Source organism: Amblyraja radiata, chromosome 28, assembly GCF_010909765.2.
Source record: "Amblyraja radiata isolate CabotCenter1 chromosome 28, sAmbRad1.1.pri, whole genome shotgun sequence".
Taxonomy (NCBI): Eukaryota; Metazoa; Chordata; class Chondrichthyes; order Rajiformes; family Rajidae; genus Amblyraja; species Amblyraja radiata.
The window spans coordinates 16,674,272-16,699,158 of NC_045983.1; the positions used below are offsets into that span (position 1 = coordinate 16,674,272).

General features: G+C 45.7%; 1 protein-coding gene across 1 annotated transcript in view; it reads right to left on the reverse strand.

The window, feature by feature from the left end:
* The window catches only part of atp2a3 (ATPase sarcoplasmic/endoplasmic reticulum Ca2+ transporting 3), a 136,872-nt gene that overhangs the window by 107,733 nt on the left and 4,252 nt on the right, over nucleotides 1-24,887 (reverse strand). Inside the window, exon 2 of the mRNA XM_033045929.1 lies at nucleotides 1,213-1,230. Within this exon, the coding sequence (XP_032901820.1) occupies nucleotides 1,213-1,230 (18 nt within the window). The remainder of the gene's footprint in view (nucleotides 1-1,212; nucleotides 1,231-24,887) is intronic.

The window sequence follows — 24,887 nt, forward strand, 5'->3', positions numbered from 1 at the left end:
GGAACTTGGTTATAGCAAGGGGTTGTGCAGGCTGGAATTTTATTCCTTGAAGTATAGGAGATGGAGGGGAAATCTTATAGAGTTGTATAAAATCATGAGGGGCATACTTCGGGTGAATGCACAGAGTCTTGTCCCAAGGGAAGGGGAATCAGAGGACAAAGGTTCAAGGTAAGAGTGGAAAGATTTAATAGGAACCCAAGGGGCAACTTTTTCCAACACGGAGGATGGTGGGTACATTGACAAAGCTGTCAGATGGTGGTGAAGGCAAGTACATTAGCAACATTTAATTTTCACCCACAATCCACCCTCTAGTGATGCTTCCATGTGCCACATGCCCTCGATGACAGAGCATGAGAGTTTGGAAGGTGCCATCTTAGTAACCTTGGCAAGTATCGGTTCCATTTTGGAGATGATACACAATGCAGCCACAGAGCACCCGGTGGCGGGGAGAGTAACTACACAGGATAATAGATAAGATGGCAGCCTACTGAGCTCCTTTTTAGTGGATGGTATCAGGATGTCTAAGTGTCGACAGAGCTCCAGTCCTCCTGGCAGATGAAGAGTACTCCATCACACATCTGATTTGGTGGAGAGGGTCAGGAGGCGAGTCACTTGTCATAGGATACCCACCCTTTCCCCTCCAGAGTAACCTCAGTGTTGATGTAGCTGGTTCAATTCAGCTTTTGGTCCCTCACTATGTTGATGGTGGTGGGGCAAGAGGTTCAGTGATGGAGATACCATTTGGGTTTGAGTGATGGGTGATGTACCAGAGGGTTTTAAGATCGGATGGTTTGGGAAAAGCTGCTAAGCATGGATTCTGTACCACTGCATTCCCAATCAAAGATAGTCGCTGGGTCCTGAGATTGTTTCCCTCAACTCTCTCTCTCTCTGTCCATCAAACACAGGTTTTATTTCCAGGTCGTCATTTTTTATTGTGCACAAATCATAATATTCTCAACATGTGGGTTATAAAAAATGAAGGGCCCTGCCAACTGGGACTATTCATTCCCAGCGCCCGCTGAGACATTTGTGGTACGCACTCTCTGATGTTAGCAACAATGTCCAAACCCCCACACGCACCATTACTTAAATGTCCACCTCTTCATTATAGCGTAATCACAAACCAGATTAAATGCTAAACGCAAACCCACCGGCTTCACAAACAATTGAACGCGAGTCATTTAAAGTATAAATGGAAAAGTCAATATTTACCTTCTTCCGCAGGAAGTTCTGGTTCAGGATGGCCATGGAAAAGAGAAAAATAAATAAATTAGTGAATCAGTCAGCAACTATGCCTGAAGACTTTATAATTGGGAAGATTCTCAGCCTCAGGGTCATTCACACCATTCATCCAGCATTCGTCCTCAAGAGCCACCATTAATAGGCAAGCAACTTACATGTTTTATACAAGTTTCGTTTATTTTGAAGATATCGCACTTCACCCACTCCTCAAAGTCCATGCTGACCATCGATCACCTCTTCACACTAGTTCTACGTAATCCCACATTTGCATCCATTTCCTACACACTAGCAGTAATTTAGAGAGATCAATTAAGCTACGAATTGACTCGTCTTTGGGATGTGGGAGGAAACCGGAGCACCCGAAGAAAACCCACGTGGCCACAGGAAGAACGTGCAAACTCTGCACAGACAACACACGCAGTCAGGATTGAACCCGAGTCTCTGACGCTGTGAGGCAGCAGCTCTACCAGCTGCACTAGTGTGCCACCCATTCTTTTTTTAAATTTCTATAAATTTAAGGAAATAGTTTACAAAGTCTAAAGTCAAGAAATGCCCTCAGCTTCACACTGCCCTTATCAAAATCATTCTACATTTGTACCAAATCGAGGGAGCGTTTTCCCATCCATGCACCAAAGCCCACTAAAGCTTTATGAAGAATCTAAATCAGGTTCTCATTTTTGCTAGTTTTCTGCAGCCACAACCAGGCATCTCCGAGCAAGAGTTGGATTAAAGGTTCAGCACAATTTCCACTGCCTCTGGCATCCGACGGCACTCAAAGCAGTGTGACATACTGCTGGGAGCAACGCTGCTGCCCCTTGAGAGATATAGACACATAGAAAAAAGGTGTAGGTCATTCGGCCCTTCAAGCCAGCACGGCCATTCAATATGATCATGGCTGATCATCAAAAAATAGAAATCCCGTTCCTGCTTTCGCCCCATGTCTCTTGATTCCGTTAACCCTGAGCTAAACCTAACTCTCTCTGATAGCGGTAGAATTAGGCCATTCAATCATGGCTGATCGATCTCTCCCTCATAATCCCATTCTCCTGCCTTCACCCACATAGCCCCTTCAGCCCACCGGGTCCACACTGACCAACAATCACCCGTACACCACTTCTATCCTTCACTCTAAAGTCAATTTACAGAATCTGATTAACCTACAAACCTTTGCACATCTTTGGAGTGTGGGAGGAAACAAGAGCACCCAGAGAAAACCCACGCAGTCACAAAAAGAACGTACAAACTCTGCATAGACAGCACCCTTAGTCAGGGTCAAACCTGGGTCTCCGGCGCTGTAAGATAGCAACGCTAGCGTTGCACCACTGTCACCCTGTTGGGCATCTCCGCCAAGCGAAGGTGGACTCTATCTTCCTGATGCCAAGCTCTGAATGTACAAATACTAAGCCTGGCCCTACACCAACAGTTCAGCTGCCTGCTCATCCCAACTCTGCACCTTAAACTGAAAGACGAAAATTGCCCAGAGCTGGGATGCAATCTGCCCTGTAGATTCCCCGAGACTTATCATCAGGGTACACGTCCAAGATGAGAATAACAGCCATTGAAGATGGGAATGTTTTTCACTATTCATTCAATTCCATGCTTCCTATGTCACTAAATATTGAACGACAATGTAAATATGCCTCAAACTGTTTAATGTAATTGGATAAACACTTGAAAGTTCAGACCAAACGAGGGATGGGACCATCTCTCAGATCTGGTGCAGCAAGACTTATATGGACGTTACTTTGGAGAACCCAAAGATTGTTTAATACCTGGTGGATTATCTCACGAATAGCAGCACACCTGATGAATGGTTCGTCTGGTATAGACAAAACCTAAGCCTTGGGAATACAAACCCAGCAACCCAGAACCCATCAGTCCGTTTAGTGAATATTCAGCCACACATCCTTGTCAAATATTCAACACCTCTAGACATTCCCTGTGAATATTCATCCCAGGCTTTCTCCGGCAAATATTTTTTCTGTCTCTCCCCTGCAGTCTCACCCTCAGGCCATGAGTGCCTCCCCATAGATATTAACCCTCCTCCTTTCCACTGAACCAGGCTTCCATTAGAAGATATTCAGCCCCAACCCGAAGGCCAGCATCCACACCCATGCTGGAGTGTTGCTGCAGAAAGCGGGTAGACTGTGGGCCTACACTCCACATGCCCGACCTCCCACCAGCTCGCACGTCTGCCAGCGTGGTCTCTGGTGCCCAAGCCTTGGTCCCAAATACATTCTGGTTTGGCGCTGTGTGCCATCGCCATCCCAGGCCACCCGACTGATCCAGGTCGAGGTGCGATGTAGGTATGACTTACAACTAGACACACCATATGGCCAGTTGGTTGAATAAACGAGTTACACACTACTTGCAGCTCCTCACATCGCAGCCCCATTTTCAATCCTCACTGCACTGCCCATAGTTGGATTAAGGAGCAAAACAGCAATCTGCTGGTAAAACCTAACTGGAAGGAATTGTCAATGTTTCAGGTGCAAGCCCTGCATCAGGACTCGGGTCAACCTGCTCACTTCCTCCAGTGGATTGGTCGTTACTCCAGATTCCAGCATCTGCAGGCATTGTGCCTCCCATGGAATATGGGACAGACGCAGACACACAGACACAGACACAGACAGTGCTGGAATTTCTAAGCACTGACATGCAACCTCATCAAAACCACTGCATCATTGTGCAGAGGAAGCAGCAAGAGTCGTGACCGGTGAAGAACATCCTGTATGTGGCAGAGCCGAGCCACAGAGGAGAAAGCCCAGAGGGCCAGGGTGGGGGAAGCAGCTTCACCCTGCCACTGACTAGATAGCAATAAACCCGTCTCCTCCAGCGAGTGGAGTAGTCAAGAGGAGGAACAGAGCAGGAGAAGGCCTCATCTGTGGGGGCAAGGTTAAAGTAACGCATGAAAACGGTTCAAATGCTGTAAATTCCATGTAATTCTACCATCCACTGATGGAATAATATGCCTGTATAACTACTTAATAAAACAATACTGGAGGCACATTCATGTGGAGTGAGTGAATCGCCACATGGGACTTGGTTTAAAGGTCCAGCGGGGGATATTAGCAGCTGAAATAAAGATCAGGCCACTGGAGGATTCTACACTCCTATCAAGGATCAGATCAGAGAGCAGCAAAGGGTGATCTTCACAAAGTGCAGCAATCGCTGATAGGAACTCACACTACCGTTATCAGCCACTCTTATCAGCTGCTACACTTTGGGTTGGTGTCGACAGTGCAAGAGGCGCCACTAACTTTTAAAGGCAGCTTAGTTTGGGTTTGCCTTACATTGACGTTGTCTGGATTTGACTTACATTGCCCGGGTTTGCTTCCCCTCACATGGACCCCCCCCACCACCCTCTGTATCCTGTATACTAGATGTCGCGCAACATTACACAGTTGGGAGGGGCGGGGGTGAGGACACTGGGCTTGCTCAATACCAGGATGCCTGGAGGCAAGCTGATCTGTGAATGAAGGGGTTCCATCTGAACGAGGTCCCCAGTGTTGGCCAGGATCCTAGTAAGAAGTCCCCTTTCAGCTGCCCAGTAGTCATCATGGGGTCTGGGAATGACTGGACTTGTAGAGAGGGTCCTGCCCAGGGATGTGGCCATTCCAGGTGTGGCCATTCCAGGTGTGACATTCACCCTCACTCACTCCTTATTAAAACTGGACCCTGTCACCCAATTTCCAGGCAACAGAACAAACAAAATGTCTGAGCTTTCCATTCATTTACAGAGATAAACAGATGTCAAAGCAAACAGAAGTGATCACATTACCCGACATCACACTTCACAGCAGAAAGGTTTTCCCAGCCCTCTGTTCTAGTTTTCCTACATTTATCTTCTATCTACATCACCTTGCTGTCCGAACCCTTAGTCATGGGAGACAGCAACGTGACCCCCTCACCTGCAGATATCTATACTCCATTCAACTAAGTTATCTTAAGATAGAGAAAAATGTAGAAACAAACAGCTTATACACAATATAATATTTCAGGCCGGGATCCTTCTTCAGATTGATAGGTAACATTTTATGTTCAAGAAGGAACTGCAGATGCTGGAAAATCGAAGGTAGACAAAAATGCTGGAGAAACTCAGCGGGTGCGGCAGCATCTATGGAGTGAAGGAAATAGGCAACGTGACCAATTCCAAAAGACGTGGTCTACGTTTCTGGACCTATTACAAGCATGAGGTGCAATAGTAATTTTAAAAATAAATAAATAAATAAATGGTATCAGGACCTGGCAATGGGAGGTAAAACAACAAAAACAGACTTGGTTGGTAGTCCCCTTTCTGCGGAGTTTAATGTTATAATAGAGCGATTGTTCCTACTTTCTTTTTCTTTCTTTTCTAGGGTCTACTTTCTTACTTTACTTCCTTCTCTAACTTATTTTCTAAGGGGCTTTCTTTTCCCAACACTCTCTTGCACTTCACGACTCTTGCGCACTTTCTTTACTTTCCTTACTTCTATCTTTTTCTTAAAGCTCAAAAAAATGAAGCGGTACAAAAAATGTATTAAGATATATGTGTTGTGTAATTGTAATTTACCGTACTTCTAATAAAAATAATTAAAAATTTTAAAAAAGGAAATAGGCAACGTTTCGTCCCGAAACGTTGCCTATTTCCTTCGCTCCATAGAAGCTGCCGCACCAGGTAACATTTTATGTTGGGTCTGAAGGGCCGCAATCTGAAACATCACCTATCCATGTTCTCCAGAGATGCTGCTTGACCCACTGAGATGCTCCTGCACTTGGTGTCCTTTTGATCTTAAGATAGTTTTCATTCAATGGAAACCCATTCCATTCCCCAGACAGGCTGAGGAGAGTAGTCAGAAAGACGTTGATGAACTCCAAACAGTGGAACCAAGTACTGCAATCCGGGGCTGGGAACTAGGAGTTCAAAAGCTCATAAGTTCTAGGAGCAGAATTGGGCCATTCGGCCCATCAAGTCTACACCACCATTCAGTCATGGCTGATCTATCTTTCCCTCTCAACCCCATTCTCCTGGCATCTCCCCATAACCCTTGACACCCTTACTAATCAAGAATCTGTCAAAAATATCCATTGACAGCTTCCACAGCCGTCTGTGGCAATGAATTTCACAGATTCACCAACATCTGACTAAAGAAATTCCTCCTCATCTCCTTTCTAAAGGTACGTCCTTTTATTTGGAGACTATGACCTCTGCTCCTAGACTCTCCCACTAGTGGAAACATTCTCTCCACATTCACTCTGTCCAGGCCTTTCACTATTGGGTAAGTTTCAATGAGGTTTCACCCCCCCCCCCCCCCCCCCCCCCCATCCTACTGAACACCAACAAATGCAGGCCCAGTGCCATCAAACGCTCATCATAGGCTAACCCAATCATTCCTACAATATATAATACAATATTTATTACATGTCATTTGAACCTCAGTGAGGCCCAAACGAAACTCCGTTTCCACAGCCATACAAACAAAGACAATTTCCTACAGACATGGGATCATTCTCGCAAACTCCTCTGGACCCTCTCCAATGTCAGCACACCCTGCCTTCAGATATGTGGCCCAAACCTGCTCACAATACTCCAAACGCAGTCTGACCAGTGCTTTGTAAAGCCTCAGCATTGCACCCGTTTTTATATTCTAGTCCTCGCGAAATAAATGCTATCAGTTGAGATGTGCAGGAAGGAACTGCAGATGCTGGTTTAAACCAGCATTGTGTGTCTATCAGTGGAGAACTGTAGCAGGCAGCAGCACTGAAGGCAGCAACAAAGTGTTCTTCCACATTTGGCTACCTTGCAGCGTTACACACCACAGTAAATGCATCACTATCTGTTACTTTCAATATAAAACACAGATGATTTGTGGCCTATCCCAAGATAACATGCACTTTTCAAACAGATCTTCTTTGCTCATAAAAAATAAAATAAAAATTTAAGGATCAAAACCAGCGCCAGACAAGGCACAGAAACAGCGATTTTTTGATTTTTTTAATTAAACTGGCTGATGTAGGCCAGGTGTCCATGTAAAGGCAGTCCCAGGTACTTCCATGTACCACTGTCAGGACAGGTACCTTTGCCACCAGAGGAATCACTGTATTCAAACATGGAAAAAGCTGAATGCTGAATGCTGGAATGTCCCAGCATTCGTTAAAAGGACTTCATAAAGAAAAACACAAATAGGTCGACAAGAGCAGCCTCCAGGGGTGATTGTATAGTCCCGTTTAGGAAAAGTGTCTTTGGGCAGTCAGTATTTTCATATCGAGCGTCGCAGACCTGGAACGCGATACCATGCGTCATACGGGATCTGCCAACCCTTACCTCATTTACCAAACATCTAAAAATATGGTTACTGCTAAATCAAAATTGCAATCATAATCTACATTAAAAATAACCTATGGTACTCTTTAATTGCTATTTTTTTACTTTATTGTTTATTTTGTTTTTATTTTTGTCTTTTGTTTATACCTTGTTTGGAATGTGTTTACCTTGTGTTGGGACAAAAGATGGAAATTAGCTACTGGCTACAATCTTGCATATTACACGCAAATGTTTATTAATATGCACTGTCCCTAATAAAAATCAATTCAATTCAATTCAATATCAGGCAGAATCAGTGGAGAAAGAAAAGCCCAATCCTAATCCTACCTGAGCAACTGAACACCAAGGGCCATCTTGCACCACCATGGACTGGTTTCCTAATAGTGTATTTTTACAGTTTTCCTTACGTATAAGGTGTGCAATTTTGTGGATGATTTATGTACAGTTTATGTTTTAGTGCATTGACAGAGTTTCTGTGCCTGTGATGCTGCTGCAAGCATGATTTTTCATTGTACATTGCCAGGCTGACCCTACTTCATCAATCCAGTGCTGCCAGGACACTAGGCTTAAAGAAAATAAGTAATTGCAAAACTCCTTGGACCATGAATGAACTTTTCCGGGACGTGGATGTTGCAAGAAGAGGATCTATTGCATTCATATAGAGTATGATCTGACTGGGTAGCTTGTCAATGTATCTCTGTACATTTGATAATAAATAAACCATTGTGCAGACAACAATAAACTCAACTTTTTAGTCTGGTCAAAAAATCAACATTGGAGAAGAGTCTTGACCCAAAAAGTCACTATTGTGTTCTCTCCAGAGATGCTGCATGTCCCGCTGAGTTACTCCAGCATCTTGCATTTCTACAATGCAGAGGAAGCCACTTTGACAGCAATGAATGCTTAATACTAGATTGGATGAACAAAGGTCGAATGAAACAGCGTCGACTTGAGGGAGACCACAAAAACAATGAGTTGGGGAATAGGCCTGCTCTGAGTAGATACACGATAGTTCCGTTTAGTTTAATTCAGTTTTGTTCATTGTCACCTGTACTGAAGTAGAGTGAAAAACGAGGGACAAATCAAATTGGCCTCCTCCTGGGTCAAAAGAAAACATGGAAATATCAGGCCTCTCTGCCATTTCAAGGCCTCGCTAGTCAGTTGTGCTTTGTGAAACAAAAACTCTGACAAACAGCCCAACGACTGACAGTTCAGTCACAGCCTCATCTGCTCCGCTGGTGGTTTCTGGGTTTAGTTGTTATCTTCAGCATCAGTGCACAGACTGCCTGCACGCAGAAGGGTAAAACTGCATTAGCAGAAGCTCAGCTGCTTACCAGAGATCACCCTGGTTACAGCGAGTGTTGAACAAAATACCCGTCCCCTTTCTAAACTAGATTTGATTAGGGGTGACTCATGAGTTGCTAGCAACACACCCTTACTCTCACACCTACCTCTGTTTATCAGACCTTTACAAAGCATGTAGTTCATCAGAAAATTCCTGGCCTCCCAGTGAGAAATTCCTGTGAAGGACCTTTCTGCATCACCATCTCCCAAGCCCACACATTAAATCAAAAATTAAATGTGGGAATGCCTCCCCCCCCCCCACGAAAAATAATTGCTCGCTTCCCTGCTCACTTCAAGCACAGCTTCCTGTCATTAAAAAAAGGACAAAACACTGGAGTAACACAGCGGGTCGGGTGTAAAATCTGGAGAACATCAGAGGGCAGCACAGTGCCGCAGCGGTACAGTGCCAGAGACCTGGTTCGATCCCCACTATGGGTGCGGTCTGTACAGAATTTGTACGGTTCTCCCTGTGAACGCATGGGTTTTCTCAGGGAGCTCCGGTTTCCTCCCACTCTCCAAAGAAGTGCAGGTTTATAGGTTAATTGGCTTCTGTAAAAATTGTCCCTCGTGTGTAGGATAGAACTAGTGTACAGGTGATTGATGGTCGTCGCGGGCTTAGTGGGCCAAAGAACATGTTTTCACACTGTATCTCCAAATCTAAAACATGGATAGGTGACGCTTCAGGTCATAACTCTTCTTGGGACTCGTTGAGTTACTCGAGTGTGTTGTGTCCTTCTTGAGTTCCGACCCAAAGCATCACCTAGCCATGTTCTACAGAGGTGCTGCCTGACCTGCTGAGATACTCCAACACATTTGTCTTTTTTTAAAATAAAGCCAACATCTGCAATTCCTTGTTTCTACATCCCTCGTCATTAATATGAGCTTTGCAACGCACAGGGTCCATTACCGGGACAGGGCTTTTGATTGCTCCTGTTGCAGACACATTCATTGCACCATCTCCATGTCAATCGGCTGCGAGAATCTTGTTACTATAATGACCCGGTTACGCATCATAATTGCATCCTCCGAAATACTATTAAGATTCTTGTTAGTTATGGTAAACATGTCTCCAGAGAGCCGTTCATGCTGTGGTTCGAGAACAACGGCCAGCAGCAGATGGCAAACTGAATGAAAATCGCAACTTGCTCCCTCAACTAAACATGAACACTTCACACGATAATCTCTGGAAATGACTAAAACTGAGACAGAAACGTTGCCATTTCAGATCTTTTTGCGATTTCAGGATCTTTTTTGTTAAGGAAACTAACTACCATGAAGGGTTCACACCCCCATTCTAATGTCTGCTCCCTTTCTCACTACTACACATCCTGTTCCCTAAGAGTTTGAGTTTAGTTTATTGTCCCGTGTACCGAGGTACAGTCAAAAGCTGTTTCTGGGATATTAGGAGACGAGTGAGTCATTACACGATATGCAAGCTCTCAGCAACCCTTGCGATCATCATGTTCAAAAACGATGGTGTTGCCATTGAATGTCAAAGGGTAGACCTTGTTGGAGATGGGCATAGAGTCATGTAGCCCAGAGACAGGCCCTTCGGCCCAACTAGTCCATGCCGTTCAAGAATGCTCCATCTAAGCTAGTGCCATTTGCTCATATCCCTCTAAACCTTTCCTATCCTGTACCTGTTTTTCAAAGGTAGACAAAAGTGCTGGAGAAACTCAGCGGGTGCAGCAGCATCTTTGGGTTTCGGCCCAAAGCTATTTCCTTCGCTCCATAGATGCTGCTGCACCCGCTGAGTTTCTCCAGCAATTTTGTGTACCTTCGATTTTCCAGCATCTGCAGTTCCTTCTTAAACAAATACAGTGAAAAGCTTTTGTTGCGTGCTAACCAGTCAGCGGAAAGACAATACACGATTACAATCGAGCCATCCACAGCGTGGAGTAGAGATTTAAAAGAGTGGACCAATTGTAGATTCACATCTGTGACCAACACGCAAAGATTTGCTTAGTTTGGGCGCCATCTTGGATAGGCAATTCCATTCACCTCCTCTGGGCTGTTATTTGATTACACTCTTTGGAATGCTGTGATAGTGAGAGTACAATGGCGTGTAATCCAGGGCAACATATTGTCCATTTCCTGAATGAATGAAAGAAATGGCTTGGAAGGTTACTGACCTGAAACATAGGGGTTTTTTTTCTCTCTCCCCCTCCCCACAGATGCTGCCTTGCCTGCTGAATGTTTTCAGCATTTGGTTATTATTACGGCCTTACCAATGAGTACAAGAGGCAGAAGCCAAAGACAAGATATTACCCAAATTATTAGAAGCTCTCCTGAAGACACCACTTGGTAGATTTACAAGGGTGTTGCCAGGACTTGAGGGCCTCAGCTATGGGGAGAGGTTGAGCAAGCTAGCTTCCTTGGAGCGCAGGAGGATGAGGGGAAATTCTATAGAAGTGAGACAAATAGATTGGGTAGACACACAGAGTCTCTTGCCCAATGTAGGGGAAATCGAGAACCAGAGGACATGGGTTTAATATGAGGGGGGAGATTTAATAGGAACCTGAAGGGTAACTTTTCTTTATTACACATAGGGTGGTGGATATATGGAGGAGGTAGTTGAGGCAGGGACTGTTACAACATTTAAGAAACATTTACAGGTACATGGATAGGACAGGTTTAGAGGGATATAGGCCCCAAATGCAGACAGGTGGGACTTGGGTAGATGGGACATGTTGGCCAGTGCGGGCAAGTTGGGCTGAAGGGCCCGTTTTTGTGCCCTCTGGTTATAGCCTCCCTTTGTGAAAGAACAACTCATTACAAAGAGAGTGCACATGCTGCATTCCTGAACTTCACGTTCACTTCCTGCAACTCTCTCCCCCGCACGCTGCTGGCTAACACCACGCTTTCCACCAACATATGCCCTTGACGCACCGCGAGTGACACCTCGGACCTGTGACTTTTGTTGAAATTCGTCAAACTGCTTTAATATAGCGTGCAAATCTGTGATGCAATGTTTATTAAAAACTACACACTAAGAATAGTGCTTACATCCAGGGCTGCACTGTGCATTAATATACGCACAGGAAATTACATCAAGAGGCGTGACAGTGACTTGGGCAGCAGTTGAATGCTTCAACTGCTTTCAACTTCAAGAAGACACAGGAAGGTTTCAGAGATCAAGCTTCAGCGAACATGGGAAGCAATGGTTAATGCAGGGGAGAACAGACACAGAACTTTCGTTTAGTGTAGAGATACAGCACGGAAACTGGACCTTCAGCCCACTGAGCTCACGCTGACCAATGATCACCCCGTACACAAGCAATATCCTACACACTGGTGACAATTTACAATTGTTATTGAAGTCAATTAACTTCCAACCTGTACGTCTATGGAGTGTGGGAGGAATCCGGAGCAACCGGAGAAAACCCACACAGTCACTCACAGGGAGAACACACAAACTCCGTAGTCAGGATGGAACCCGGGTCTCTGATGCTACAACTATACCGCCGCGCCACTGTGCCGCCCCATGCTGCAGAGCCGCTACAACTCTACCGCCGCGCCACTGTGCCGCCCCATGCTGCAGAGTCTCAGGTTGAAAACCCAACAAAGAAGTGTTGAAAAGTCAAAAAGGTTACAAATGCTGGAAATCTGAAACAAAAGCTAGAGTGCTGAAAATACTCAGCGGGTCAGGAGGAGAAAGTGGGCCAAGGAAAAGGATGGAGTGAATTTTGTCTGCATGGTCGGTGAATTCGTGCCAGGAATGTTTCTCTGCTCAGTCGTGGAGTGAAAACACGTCATTGAATTGAATTGAATCCCTTTATTGTCATTCAGACCTTACGGTCTAAACGAAATTTCGTGCCTGCAGTCATACATACATCATACAATAATAACAACAATAAACACAAATTAACGTCCACCACAGTGTATCCACCAAGCACCTCCTCACTGTGGTGGAGGCAAAAAATCTTAGGGTTACTGTCTCTTCCCTCCTCTTCTCCCTCTGCGCTGAGGCGATTCCCCACCGGGCGATGGCACAACAGTCCCGCGGCTCACCGAACCCCGCAACGGGCCGGCTCAAACACCGCGGCCCGGGGGTGGTCCCAGGGACTCCCACTGGAGTAACAGCAGCACCAAGCGTGCCTCTACCTAGAGCAGAGAGCACAATCTGACGATTCAGAGCAGCCACTAAGGAATTACCAAACAGGGATCGTGCTAATTAATTGCCAAATTAAAATCACAAAGATAAGCGTGGGCAAGTAGGAATATTGTAAATCGGTGCTCAATGCTCAGCATGGGAGTGGCTGGGCCGAATGGCCTACCGCTGTGCTGTACAACTAAGGCTCTAGGTGGGCAAGTGAAGGAAAGACTGTCAGAGACCAGTCACTTGCACAGCTGCCAAGGGTTGATCAGTGCTCCTGAGGAGACCACCACCCAGGAATCTCACCTCCTGAAGCAGAGAAGTTCAGTGGGGATGGAGAAAGACAGACCACAGCACCAGAACCCACTAGACAAGTCTAAGTGTTGTCAGAGTCCAGATTTTCCCCAGCTGCTTGCCATTGTCTTGTGTATTCAGAAACACTAATAGCATTGAAAACCGAGAGATTGAAGTTTGCATTTTTCTGTTAGTGTGACGCTTTGTATTGAGGGGACGTTGAGTAGCTTGAGCCACAGGCAGGAATTATAAAACAGGCTCCGTGCGTTCCTCTGCCGACGAGCTTCATTTGTAACTAATTCCACAGACAGAAAATCTGCTCAGGGCTGCAGCGTGTATCTGGTAAAATACCAGCGACAGAGATTGCAAACAAGCCCGAGCCAGGGAATCCCATTTCCTCTCTGTCACTAACTTGTTTTTTCCTGTTACAGCCCTTGAGGGTTTGACGACCAGAGTCTGCAACATGTAATCCTCTCTCCACTCGCTCAGGAATTTATTTACGGCTCTTGCACAATATGCAAGTGCTGCTCCTACTTTCTGCTCGATGCCTTCCCTTGTGGGGCCTTTTAGCCTCAAAATAAAGACGGCAAACGTTGGGAAGTGGGATCGGGACGCAATGCAGATTCTGCCTGACCTGCAGTGAATCTAAATAAGGGTCTCGACCAGAAACGCCACCTATTCCTTTTCTCCAGAGATGCTGCCTGACCCGCTGAGTAACTCCAGCACTTTGTGTCGACCTTTGGTGTAAACCAGCATCTGCAGTTCCTTCCCACACAAATAGACTCATTGTTGGAACCTTGACATAGCAAGCTCCCACACACGGCCAACAGATAATGACTGGGTTGTGGGGGGTTGGACTAACTCCAGCCTCATTCTTCACCGGACAGCTCCGTGTCACGCTACAGGGTGATCTATTGAACAATGGGTTTTAAATGGTTCCACACCTCAGTGCTGCACTTCAGCGTGGCCCGAGGTATTGTGCTCAAGACTCTGAAGTGGGCCATTTCATCAGCCAATTAACTAGGGAACAGGTCACACACAGTCAGCACCTCCCCTCAGCATCAGGTCTGGAGTCAAGCTCACAAGGAGACAGTGCATCGGGAGGGGAGTCAGTGTCATAGAGAGAGACGGCATGGAAATAGGTGGTTCAGCCCAACTTGTCCAATATTTTGACCAGATGTCCTATCTTAGCTAACCCTATGCGCCAGCATTTGGCTCAAATCGCTCAGAAACTTGCCTGTCCATGCATCTGTCCAAATATTTGTCCCAATGTTGTTATTGTAGCTGCCTCAACTATTTCTATATACCACATACCTTATATCCACCACCTTCTGCAGGGAAGAAGTTGTCCCTCAGGGTCCTAATAAATCTTCCCCCTCTCACCATAAACCTATTCCCTCCTATTCTTGATTCTCCTATCCTGGGAAAAAGACCGTGCACATCTATTCCCCTCATGATTTTAATCACTTCCATATCATCACCTCTCAGCCTCCTGCACTCTAATCAAGTGCACTCTAAAGGGCATGTCCCACTTGGCCATCATTTACACGACAGGCCGGTAGTGACTGACGTGCAACGGTCGCGCACGTCATCATGCGTCCGCACAGCCGCCTGGAGCGCGTGACGTCATTAGAAGATAGACACAAATGCAGGGGAAACTCAGCTGGATCAGCAGCATCTCTGGAGAGAAGGAATGGCTGATGTTTCGGGTAGAGACTCTTCTTCAGTCTGAAGAAGGGTCTCAACCCGAAACGTCACACATTGTATCTCTACAGAGATGCTGCCGGTCCCGCTGAGTTTCTCCTGCATTTTGTGTATATCTCCAATCTCTGGGAGTAGGAGTGGGGATGGATCCGGATCCGCAACGGCCGTGAGCCCCAGGCCGAGCTCGGCGATCGTTTGCCTGCTTCTGCTGCCGTTGGAGCTGAGATGTTGCGCCGTGCCAGGGTCTTGGGCCTGTCCCACTTTGGCCGTCAGTTACTCGACAGGCAGGTGGCGCGTGAAGATTTCGTGCAGGACCAAGTCCACACTCCGCCACGCCACTACATGCGCCCGTCCCGCTCTACCCACGCAGGTCGCGTAAATGGCGAGCGAATGACGGCCAAGTGGGACAGGCCCTTAAGGAATCAGCCCACCCAATATCTCCCAATGGCTCAGGTCCTCGAGACCTGGCAACATTCTTGTAAATCTTCTCTGCGCTCTTTCAAGGCAAGATGAAACCTTGCTGGGGTCTCATTGGGGCATGACCTCCTCTGCATTGGTGGTTCTGGACAGCTGCTTCACTGACCGCTTGCACTCTGCCCACCAGGGTCTGTTGCAACTCACGGTTGCCAACCGTTTTGATTTCTCTTCCAATCCTATATGGTCCTTTTTAACCTCTGCCTCCTCCACTGCTGGGGGTGGGAATACACATTGGAACCACATCCGGGATACGGAAGGCTAGTCTTTCCTGAGGAAAAACTCTAAATGATTTTAATGACAATCTAATAGCTTCATTAGTTTTCTCTTAGGAACATGGGAGGTTTCCAACTCTCAGTGTTTTCATTGAGAGCCTCACCTCTGAACCTTTTGTGCTGCGTGACTCTTGTCCATGGTATTAGCTGACTAATTAAGTGATAGCTTAAGGAAAGAGAGAGCGAAAACACTTTTTTTTTTAAATCACATTTTGCCGGTTACTCATTCTTTGGTGAACTTTTCATTCCCCTTGTCAGTAGGGTATCTGGCAACTTAGCAGATCGTGATTAAATGAGATAATTAGAATACTTGTGCGACGAATACTTAATGTGCTGTAGGCGTGATCCTGCAAAAGTGTGAAGCAACTGATACAGACTCTGGTTATTATTATTATATTAACAGGCACACTGGAGCGAGCAGCATCAAGATCATTCATCAAAATCAACGGTGCATAGGAGTTTCACACATTGGGCATCGAAATGGTGTAAATATAATTACTCCAGCTTGTTTGGTTGGTGCTACTATCTGCTCCAGTCCTCCTCGCCCCTTGAGATCAATGCTGCATCAATCCCAATCACACTCCCTTGGAACGTCATTGCCAGCTGCAAACTACGAGGGAGTGCAGGACTTCTCTCCCCGTGATCCCCGCCAGTCTAATTGCGGCAGAAAATAGATGAGAGCTCTCTCATTGAACAGTGTGCAATCAGAAGAAAGAGCCCTCACTTGCTCTGCAGAATTTGCAGCATCGAGTTTTCCAAAAAAGACCTTCAGAGCTCAGGAGCACCAGTCAAAGTAATTCTTGCAGCTGGGTGTCATTGTGCCTCTGTTATAACGTTGTTTATTAGCAACGCCTCTCTCCGCCGGAGGTAAATAGATACTGATATAAAAAGGTTGATCGTTGGAACTGCAAGTCTGCGAGGCAAACCGATTTCACCTCGAGCGCAATGTTAAATGCCCTGAAGCACAGACTGTGTCAGACCTCATCTCTCCCACCGCTGTCTGCTCCTTCAAAGAGTCATTTAAATTCACAACACTCCCAGCTGCAGCAGGTGTGACGATGAGAATGAGTGAATCAGTCCCTCCCATCACCTTACCCAGGTTACAATGGTCGACTGCAGCCCTCTCTCAAACCCATATAATGCGCCAGTGAAGTTGGGAGACATCGCTGGAATTCACTACGAATTCTGGTGAAAGCAAATCAGATGAGCGGGAAATTGTTCTAGCAACTGTTAAACCATTCAGTTACACACAGTCCAACAAAGGCAAGCTCGTCAGAGTCTGAAGAAGGGTTTCGGCCCGAAACGTCGCCTATTTCCTTCGCTCCATAGATGCTGCTGCACCCGCTGAGTTCCCCCAGCAATTTTGTGTACCTTCGTCAGCTGATAATTGGGTTAACTGCACCTTAACCCACCCAGATACATGAATAAAAGGAAGGCTTCATCTGTGCTCTGATCATTTACCCATGGCCAACATTAGCAATGTTTATTTTAACATTATTAACATAACTGTGTGGGAAGGAACTGCAGATGCAGGTTTACACCGAAGGTAGACAAAATGCTGGAGTAACTCAGCGGGTTAGGCAGCTTCTCTGGTGAAAAGGAATAGGTGACATTTTGGGTCGAGACCCCTCTTTAGGCTTGAAGGGCCTCGACCCGAGACGTCACCTATTCCTTTACTCCAGAGATGCTGCCTGACCCGTTGAGTTACTCCAGCATTTTGTGTCTATCGTCACTATTAACATACTGATGGAGCACTTGTGGAAAACATGGCTTCTGCTCTTCCCCACCCCGAGCACACTTGAATAAAAGTACTCTGTTAACTCCGAGATACTTCCAAAAGGCATGGTGAACAATTTGATGGGAAGCTGATTGTGCTGGCATTCCCACATACCAATATCCTTCTGGACATTTAATATTCCATACGGAACTTAAACTGGAGGTGGCGGAGGGTGGACTGAAGCAAAAAAGGATTATTGGAGAAGAAGAGCTACATGTGACAAGAGGAACATGTGCCAATAAAGTATCAATGAATCATTAATCATTCAAGAGCTGCAAAACATAGAGGCAGTAATGATGGGGGGGGGGGGGGGGGGGGTTCAAGTAACCCCAATATCAAAGGGGACATGGGCACAGTAAGAGGATAAGGATAGAGCAAATTCAACAAGGGGTACAGCTCTGGTTTTAGACAGAGATAAGCTGGCAGGTGGCAGGATATCAGTTGTGTTGTAGGAATCATAATCCTGTTAGATTTAACATAGTTATGTAAAAAGACAGATACAACACGAGTTCATATTTGGCCAATTTTATTGTATTGAGAATTGATTTGGCAGAAGTGAGCAGGAAACAGCTACTAGATGGTAAATCAGTCCCACCGCATTTAACGAGAATCAAGAGTTTCAGGCAAAACATTGTTCCAAGAAAGGGTGGGACGGCCAAATTCAAGAGTCTCTTGGTGCACTGAGGGCAGGCAAGATGAGACAAAAGAAGCAGTGCTTAGACAAGATACTGAGAGATTAATATGGGATAAAGACTGGAAGAATCCAGGTCGAGTAATAAATTAAAATGAAAGAGAAGATAGACATGCATGGAGAGGTAATATCGATGAGAAAGATTAAAAAAATTGCAAAAGATGCTCTCTCAGTAATGAACAAGGGGAGAGTTCCTCGAGGGCCTGAGCTGTAGGGACAGGTTGAGCAGGCTAGGACTTTATTCCTTAGAGTGCAGGAGGTTGAGGGGTGATCACATGGAGGTGTACAAAATCATGAGGGGAATACATCAGGCAAACATGTAAACCAGCATCGGCAGTTCCTTCCTACATGGACAAACGCACATCATTTTTTTGCACAGAGTAGGGGAAATCAAGAACCACAGAATATTGGTTTAAGGTGAGGGGAAAGAGATTTAATGGGAACCGGAGGGGTAACTTTTTATTTTAACATGAGAGGTAACTTTTTCACACAAAGAGTGGTGGGTGTATGGAACAAGCTGCCGGAGGAGGTAATTGAGGCAGGTACGATCACAACGTTCAAGAAACATTTGAACAGATAGATGGATAGGAAAGGTTTAGAGAGATATGGCCAACAGAAGGCAGGTGGGATTAGTGTAGATGGGGCATGTTGGGCGGCATGGACAAGTAGGGCCGAAGGGCCTGCGTGGCTCTACGGCTATGAGGATTAAATAAAGTCATAAATGTGACGAATTAGAGCAAGTTCCACAATGAGTAATTTGGGGCTGTCCTTCAAAACATGGGGTGATGCTAATACTGTAGTTAAAGCAGACACGTGTGAAATGCTGAAAACAGCTAAACATGGTAAAAGAGGATAGACACAAAAAGCTGGAGTAACCCAGCGGGCGGGGCAAGCAGCGTCTCTGGAGAAAGGGAATGGGTGACGTTTTAGGTCGAGACCCTTCTGAACATCCTTTTCTCCATGGAGGCTGCCTGTCCCGCTGAGTTACTCCAGTTTTTTGGGTCTCTCTTCGGTTTAAACCAGCATCTGCAGTTCCTTCCTGCATTTGGTATAAGTGGGAGATGAGCATTTTTCTGATTGAATTTATTTTCTGATAAATCACCAGGCCGGGATGAAATACACTACAGGCCATTAAAGGCAGCAATGGGGAGGGGGAAAATATCAGAGGCCCCAGATACATTGCTTCAATCTTCTCTCGTCTCAGGTGGAACTCCAGAGGATTGGAGGAGGGCCACTGACGTTTATAAAAGGGAGAACGGGATAAAGTCGGGCCAGTTAATTTAACTTTGGTGGCAAGGAAATAATTGGAACGTTCCAAGGGACATCATAGCTTCATATGGGAAGACACAGATTAATCAGGAGATTAATCAAAAGATTTGTTAAGGGATGATCTTCTCTGAACAACAATTTAATGAGTTGAGAAGGTAGCAAGAAATGTTATGAATATTGAATTCTCCAATTTTAACTAACACCACTCTCTCCTCCCGCCCCTCCCCCTGTGCCCCACCCAAGTGTGAACCAATTTCTCCCTCTATCTCCATCCCAGTTCCTACCCACACTCTAATCCCAACCACCTATATCCCTCCCTGGGCTTTATAGTTCACTCATCTTCCGTCCTTATCTAACACAGCTTTGTCTCTTTCCAGTCAAGCCCCTGTCACTTACTCCACCAATCTGCCAACCAAACCCCCCCCCCCTCCTCACGCACATCCACCTATCACTTGCCAGACTGTATTCCTCCTCCACTCGCAGTCCAGCCAGTCCCACCCCCCTATCCCTGCCAACGCTTTCCTGTTAGATACGTTTCTTGTTTTCGTTTGAACGTCACGATTGGATCCGCTCACATCAGCTTTGTTTCTCGCCTGGTCCATACATCCTTGGCTCCTTGTGTTAGCCAAGGATTGATGGAGGAAATGGCAGCCCAAGCTGTTTCAGAATATTCCCCACCATGGCAACGTTACCGACAGGGCATAACTTGACCGCAGACTGATTCATTACAGCTATTCCAGAGCAGACCGTTTAATTCCAGAATGTCCCCAGAGTCCAGCAGTGGAACAACTTCATTTTGGAATTTTCACCGCGTGATGGGGAACAGCACTACTTCACTGGAGACACAAGAAACTGCAGAAGTGGGAACCTCGAGCAAAAACAAAAGCAAACTGCTCGAGGAATCCAGCGAGACTTTGACCTGTTGAGTTTCTCCAGCATTTCGTTTTTTTGCATCATATTCCTGGAGCTTTTACGCCAGGAGTCAAGTCAGGCATTACTGGGTCGGTACAGTATTCACCTCATGGATGTACTATATCATCTCCAGAATAACATGGATCACGTCAACCATGGAGCAGGCATCAGTGGAGCATGTTCCGTCATGCCAGCTAATGCGCACACACTTTGCAAAACTCTATCCCCGCCCCACACCACATTCCAGCAATTTTGTGGATGGTTTGCGTATTTCTCCAAATATATTTTGAACAGAAGAATGCTCCAAGGTTGAGCATATCTACTTTTATCACCAAATGATCTGACCAGCTAAGCTTCTTCCTCCGTTCCCAGACCTCTACTCAAACAAAAACTATGTTAGTTTCCAAAACCGCACAAGATCCTATTTATCCACAGTGACCTACATTGGGTTCTGGTCCATTCAAATGTCTAATTGAAAGTTTAACCTCTACAGCATTACCCCACTCATCTCCACAAGCACACAGATTGACATTCTTCCAGACATGGACCCCACCATATCCCTGACTTTTGTCGCCCCCTTATTGAAAGCAACCTAGTCCATTGACTCTGCTCTTAGTGGAGCTCCAAATCCCTCTGCCTCATTCACCACCTTCCTGAAAGCCTGTCACATGCCTTAGTATCTCCGTCCTTAGTGTAACGTTAATTGGTGCTCATTAATGGATCTACGGTACGATAGAACTTTATTTATCCCAGGAGGGAAATTGATCTGTCCACAGTCATAAAACACAAAATACATGAAACATGAAATTAAGTGGAAAGGATTGGGGATGTGCAAAGATTAGGGTGGGGGTAGGGGATTCAGTCTACCTCACGACAGAAGGGGGAAGAGTTGTACAGTTTGATAGCCACAGGGAAACCTGTATTGTATCGTGGTGGAATCAGTGTTTTGCTGAAGGTACGTACTCCTCAGGTTGACCAGTGTGTCATGGAGGGGGTGAGCTGTATTGTCCAAGATGCTCCACAGTTTGAGGAGCATCCTCCCCTCCAAGACCACCTCCCATGAATCCAACTCCACCCCTAGGACGGAGCCAGCCTTCCTGATAAGCGTGTTAATCCTGTTGGTGTCCACGGCCTTCGCCCTGCTGCCCCAGCACACGACAGCGCAGAAGATGGCGCTGGAGACGGAGCCTTCTCAAAACGTACAGCCGGCTATGTCCCTTCTTGTACAGTTCTTCTCCGAACTGCCTAGCCAATACTAACAGCCAAATACTAATAAGTGGTGTTGTATGGGCAATGCAGAAGAGACAGCTGAAGGGTAACAGCAACAGAAGATAGATGCAACACTGATAATAGGATGAACTTCGAAAGAGACACTTTCTTTAACTAATAATTATATAACACTGATAAAATGCGCTAGTACACTATCACAACAGTTGCCAAGCAGCAGTAACTTATGAGTAATTCGGTTCTATTCTTAGTATTCCTTCTTGTTCTGTGCAAGACGCCTCAATACAAACAAAGCTACAGTTCCCTGGAATTTTCACCGCAACTTGTATTTAATCAACGGAAAAATGTGGTTAACAACTTGGCTATCTCTGCAATTAAATTCAGGATGGATAAGAGAAAAATTAATGGAGTTTGCCTGCCCTGACTCCCCAACTAATGCCCACTCCAAAATGCTTTCCAGGTTCTTATCACACCTTCAGTGGAATTTATACTTCTCCAAAAATTAAATTGAAGAAAGCTGTTAATCTCAGCAGAGTTTAAGTTAAACACTTTTTTTCTGCCCTCGATTGGAACCCAATAAAAAACCTGTCTTGTAAACCAGCATGTGTAGTTCCTTGTCGGTGTTGCCTTGCAGCACCCAAAACACACTCGATATTCATTTGGGACTGCCAGTGCACATCCACATATAATGGCCTCAACTGCTGAACATTGCTAGTTGGAGCACTGCAAGGGGACTTGGACTCTGTTGCTCTGAGACACTGGGTGTCCCTGGCACAATGTGATCTTATTAACAGAATGGCAGAATAAGCTGCCCACCAGATTAAATAAAACACACACGCCTGTCCCTATACCACACTAAACCACCACCACCACCCCTGGCCACGTGTTCCAGGCAGGCATCATTCACTGTGCAAAAAATAAACTGCCCCACCCATCTCTTTTGATCTTTGCCCCTTTCACGTTAAATGTTAGCCCTCAGATAGTTCCCAATGTTTGAAATAAACAATATAAAGGTGAGATATTGCTTAAATTCTCAAATGCAGGAAGTGGAATTTATAAACAGTTAACAACGTAACAATGTTAAAACAAATTTCAGGCTCAGACACTGACAGCATATGTATGTATGTCTGTCTATCTGTTCTGTGCTCCATCTACCTGCCTTGGCCGTGTATTCCTTAATACCCCCGGCTAAATAGTCGTACACCAAGTACAACATTTTCAAGCAACTACTTGTTTTCAGATTGTCGTTCAGCTGCGTTTTAGCGAGTTGAAGAGAGAATCTTAACTTGGCTTTGATCTTGACACTGCCTTATCAGCAGATCCCCTCCTCTCTCACAACCGGTCAACTTCCGGCTTCCTCTTTTACTGAACCCAGTTCATAAACTAAGAGCCACGTCTAGAAGCAGGCACGGTAAAGAGGGAGGTGCCAAACGAGAGATAGCTTGTTGTTGGGGCCTGTGTTCTTACCACATTTTTGCACACGCTTTGCTCCAGTGAAGTGCTTTGAATGTGCGCTCCCTGCTTCACTGTAACAGCGAGAGGGAACAGAGGGACAAAGCAGACAAAATCCAGCAACTTCAGCATCTGATGTTCGTTAGATATATTTGTTAGATATGATATGTTGCACAATGACACGTGTTCCCTCTACTGCAAGTAAACTTGCTGTTAGAGCACAATCTATCAGGTACTCGAGTGCAAATGCTACTTCCTACTCTTCAGACTACTTTTCATGTTCCTCTTAAAGCAAACACGCAGAGAGCATTGTTTACCAGCAGGCTGACGATTCATTTCATCTCAGCACCATGATGGAATCGATTGAGCTGCTCATTTTCTGCTCTGCTAGCTCACTGCATTCCCACTTATCCTCCCTCACACATGCATTTCATATTCACGCTGCAGTCTCAATCCGTGGCAGTTTCTGATGGCTTCTCAGTAGAACAGCTCAAGCCAGGAATTCCTCTGCAGTCCAGTTACACAGTCAGTCACACGCCACAGAAAGAGGCTCTTCAGCCCATCGCATCCATGCTGGCCATAGCCTACCCATCCGCATTCATCATCACTCATGCCCCCCCCCTCCCTCCTCTATTCAGATGCTCGTTTAAATACTGTGAGTGCCTGCCTGCACCATCCACTCATGAAGCACATTCCACATTCTAAACACCCTCAGGTAAAAACATTGTTGAATCAGATTCCTTTAATCCACACCTTAAATCCCATGCCCTATAGTTTCAGATGTCTCCAACATGGGGGAAAGTTCCTCATTTTCTTCCTTTTTTATGCCCCACATAATTTTGGATACCTCAGTCGTTCCCCGTCAGCTTTCTCTACTGCAAGAACACAAATCCAGCCTCCTCTCAGAACAGGAATGCTCCATTTCAGACAACAGCCTGTTGGGATCACCTCTGCAGTTTAGCCACAGCCTTCCTTTAGTACGCTGACCAAATGCTCACAATACTCCTGCAGTGGCCTGAGCAAATCGCGGTACAGTTGTACAGAGAAAGGCCTAGCAGAGTGGACGTGGACGTGGAGAGGGTGTCTCCAGTAATGCGAGAGTCCAGGACCAGGGGAAACATCCTCAGAATAAAAGGACGTTCCTTTAGACAGGGAGACGAGGAGGAACTTCTTGAGCCAAAGGGTGGTGAATCTATGGAGTTCATTGCCACAAATGGTTGTGGAGGCCAACTCAAGGGGTATTTTAAGATGGAGAATTATAGGTCCATGATCAGCAAGGATCTCAAATGGTTATGGGGATATGCCAAGAGAATGGGGTTGAAAGAGAAAAATAGATCAGCCATGATTGAATGGCAGGGTAGACTCGAAGGGCCGAATGGTCTAATTCTGCTTCTATGTATCATGGTCTGCTTACACTGTGATTTGAAGAAAAGACTTTCAAAGAATTGAGATCCCCAGAGAGAGAAATAAATACCTCATCTCTTTTTTAAGTTGGATGCATCTTATTTTTAAATAATTACTGCTACTTCCTTATTTTTAAACAGGGAAAAAATAGATCAGCCACAATCGGATGGGGGAGAAGACTCGATGATTCTGCTAATTCTGCTCCTATGTCTTATGAATCTTTTCTTCTATTCCTATATCCCACCCAAAGTAGGCAAGTGTCCTCTATGCCGTCTAAGCCACCTGATCCATCTGTGCTTCTGCTTTTGGGCATCCTTGCACTAGTCCTCCCAGGCCCTCTCTTCCCCAGCACTCTGCAGTGAAGCAGCAGCAACATTAAAAGTGAACCGGAGTCAGCAGCAGCAGCAACCCTCTGCTGGGCT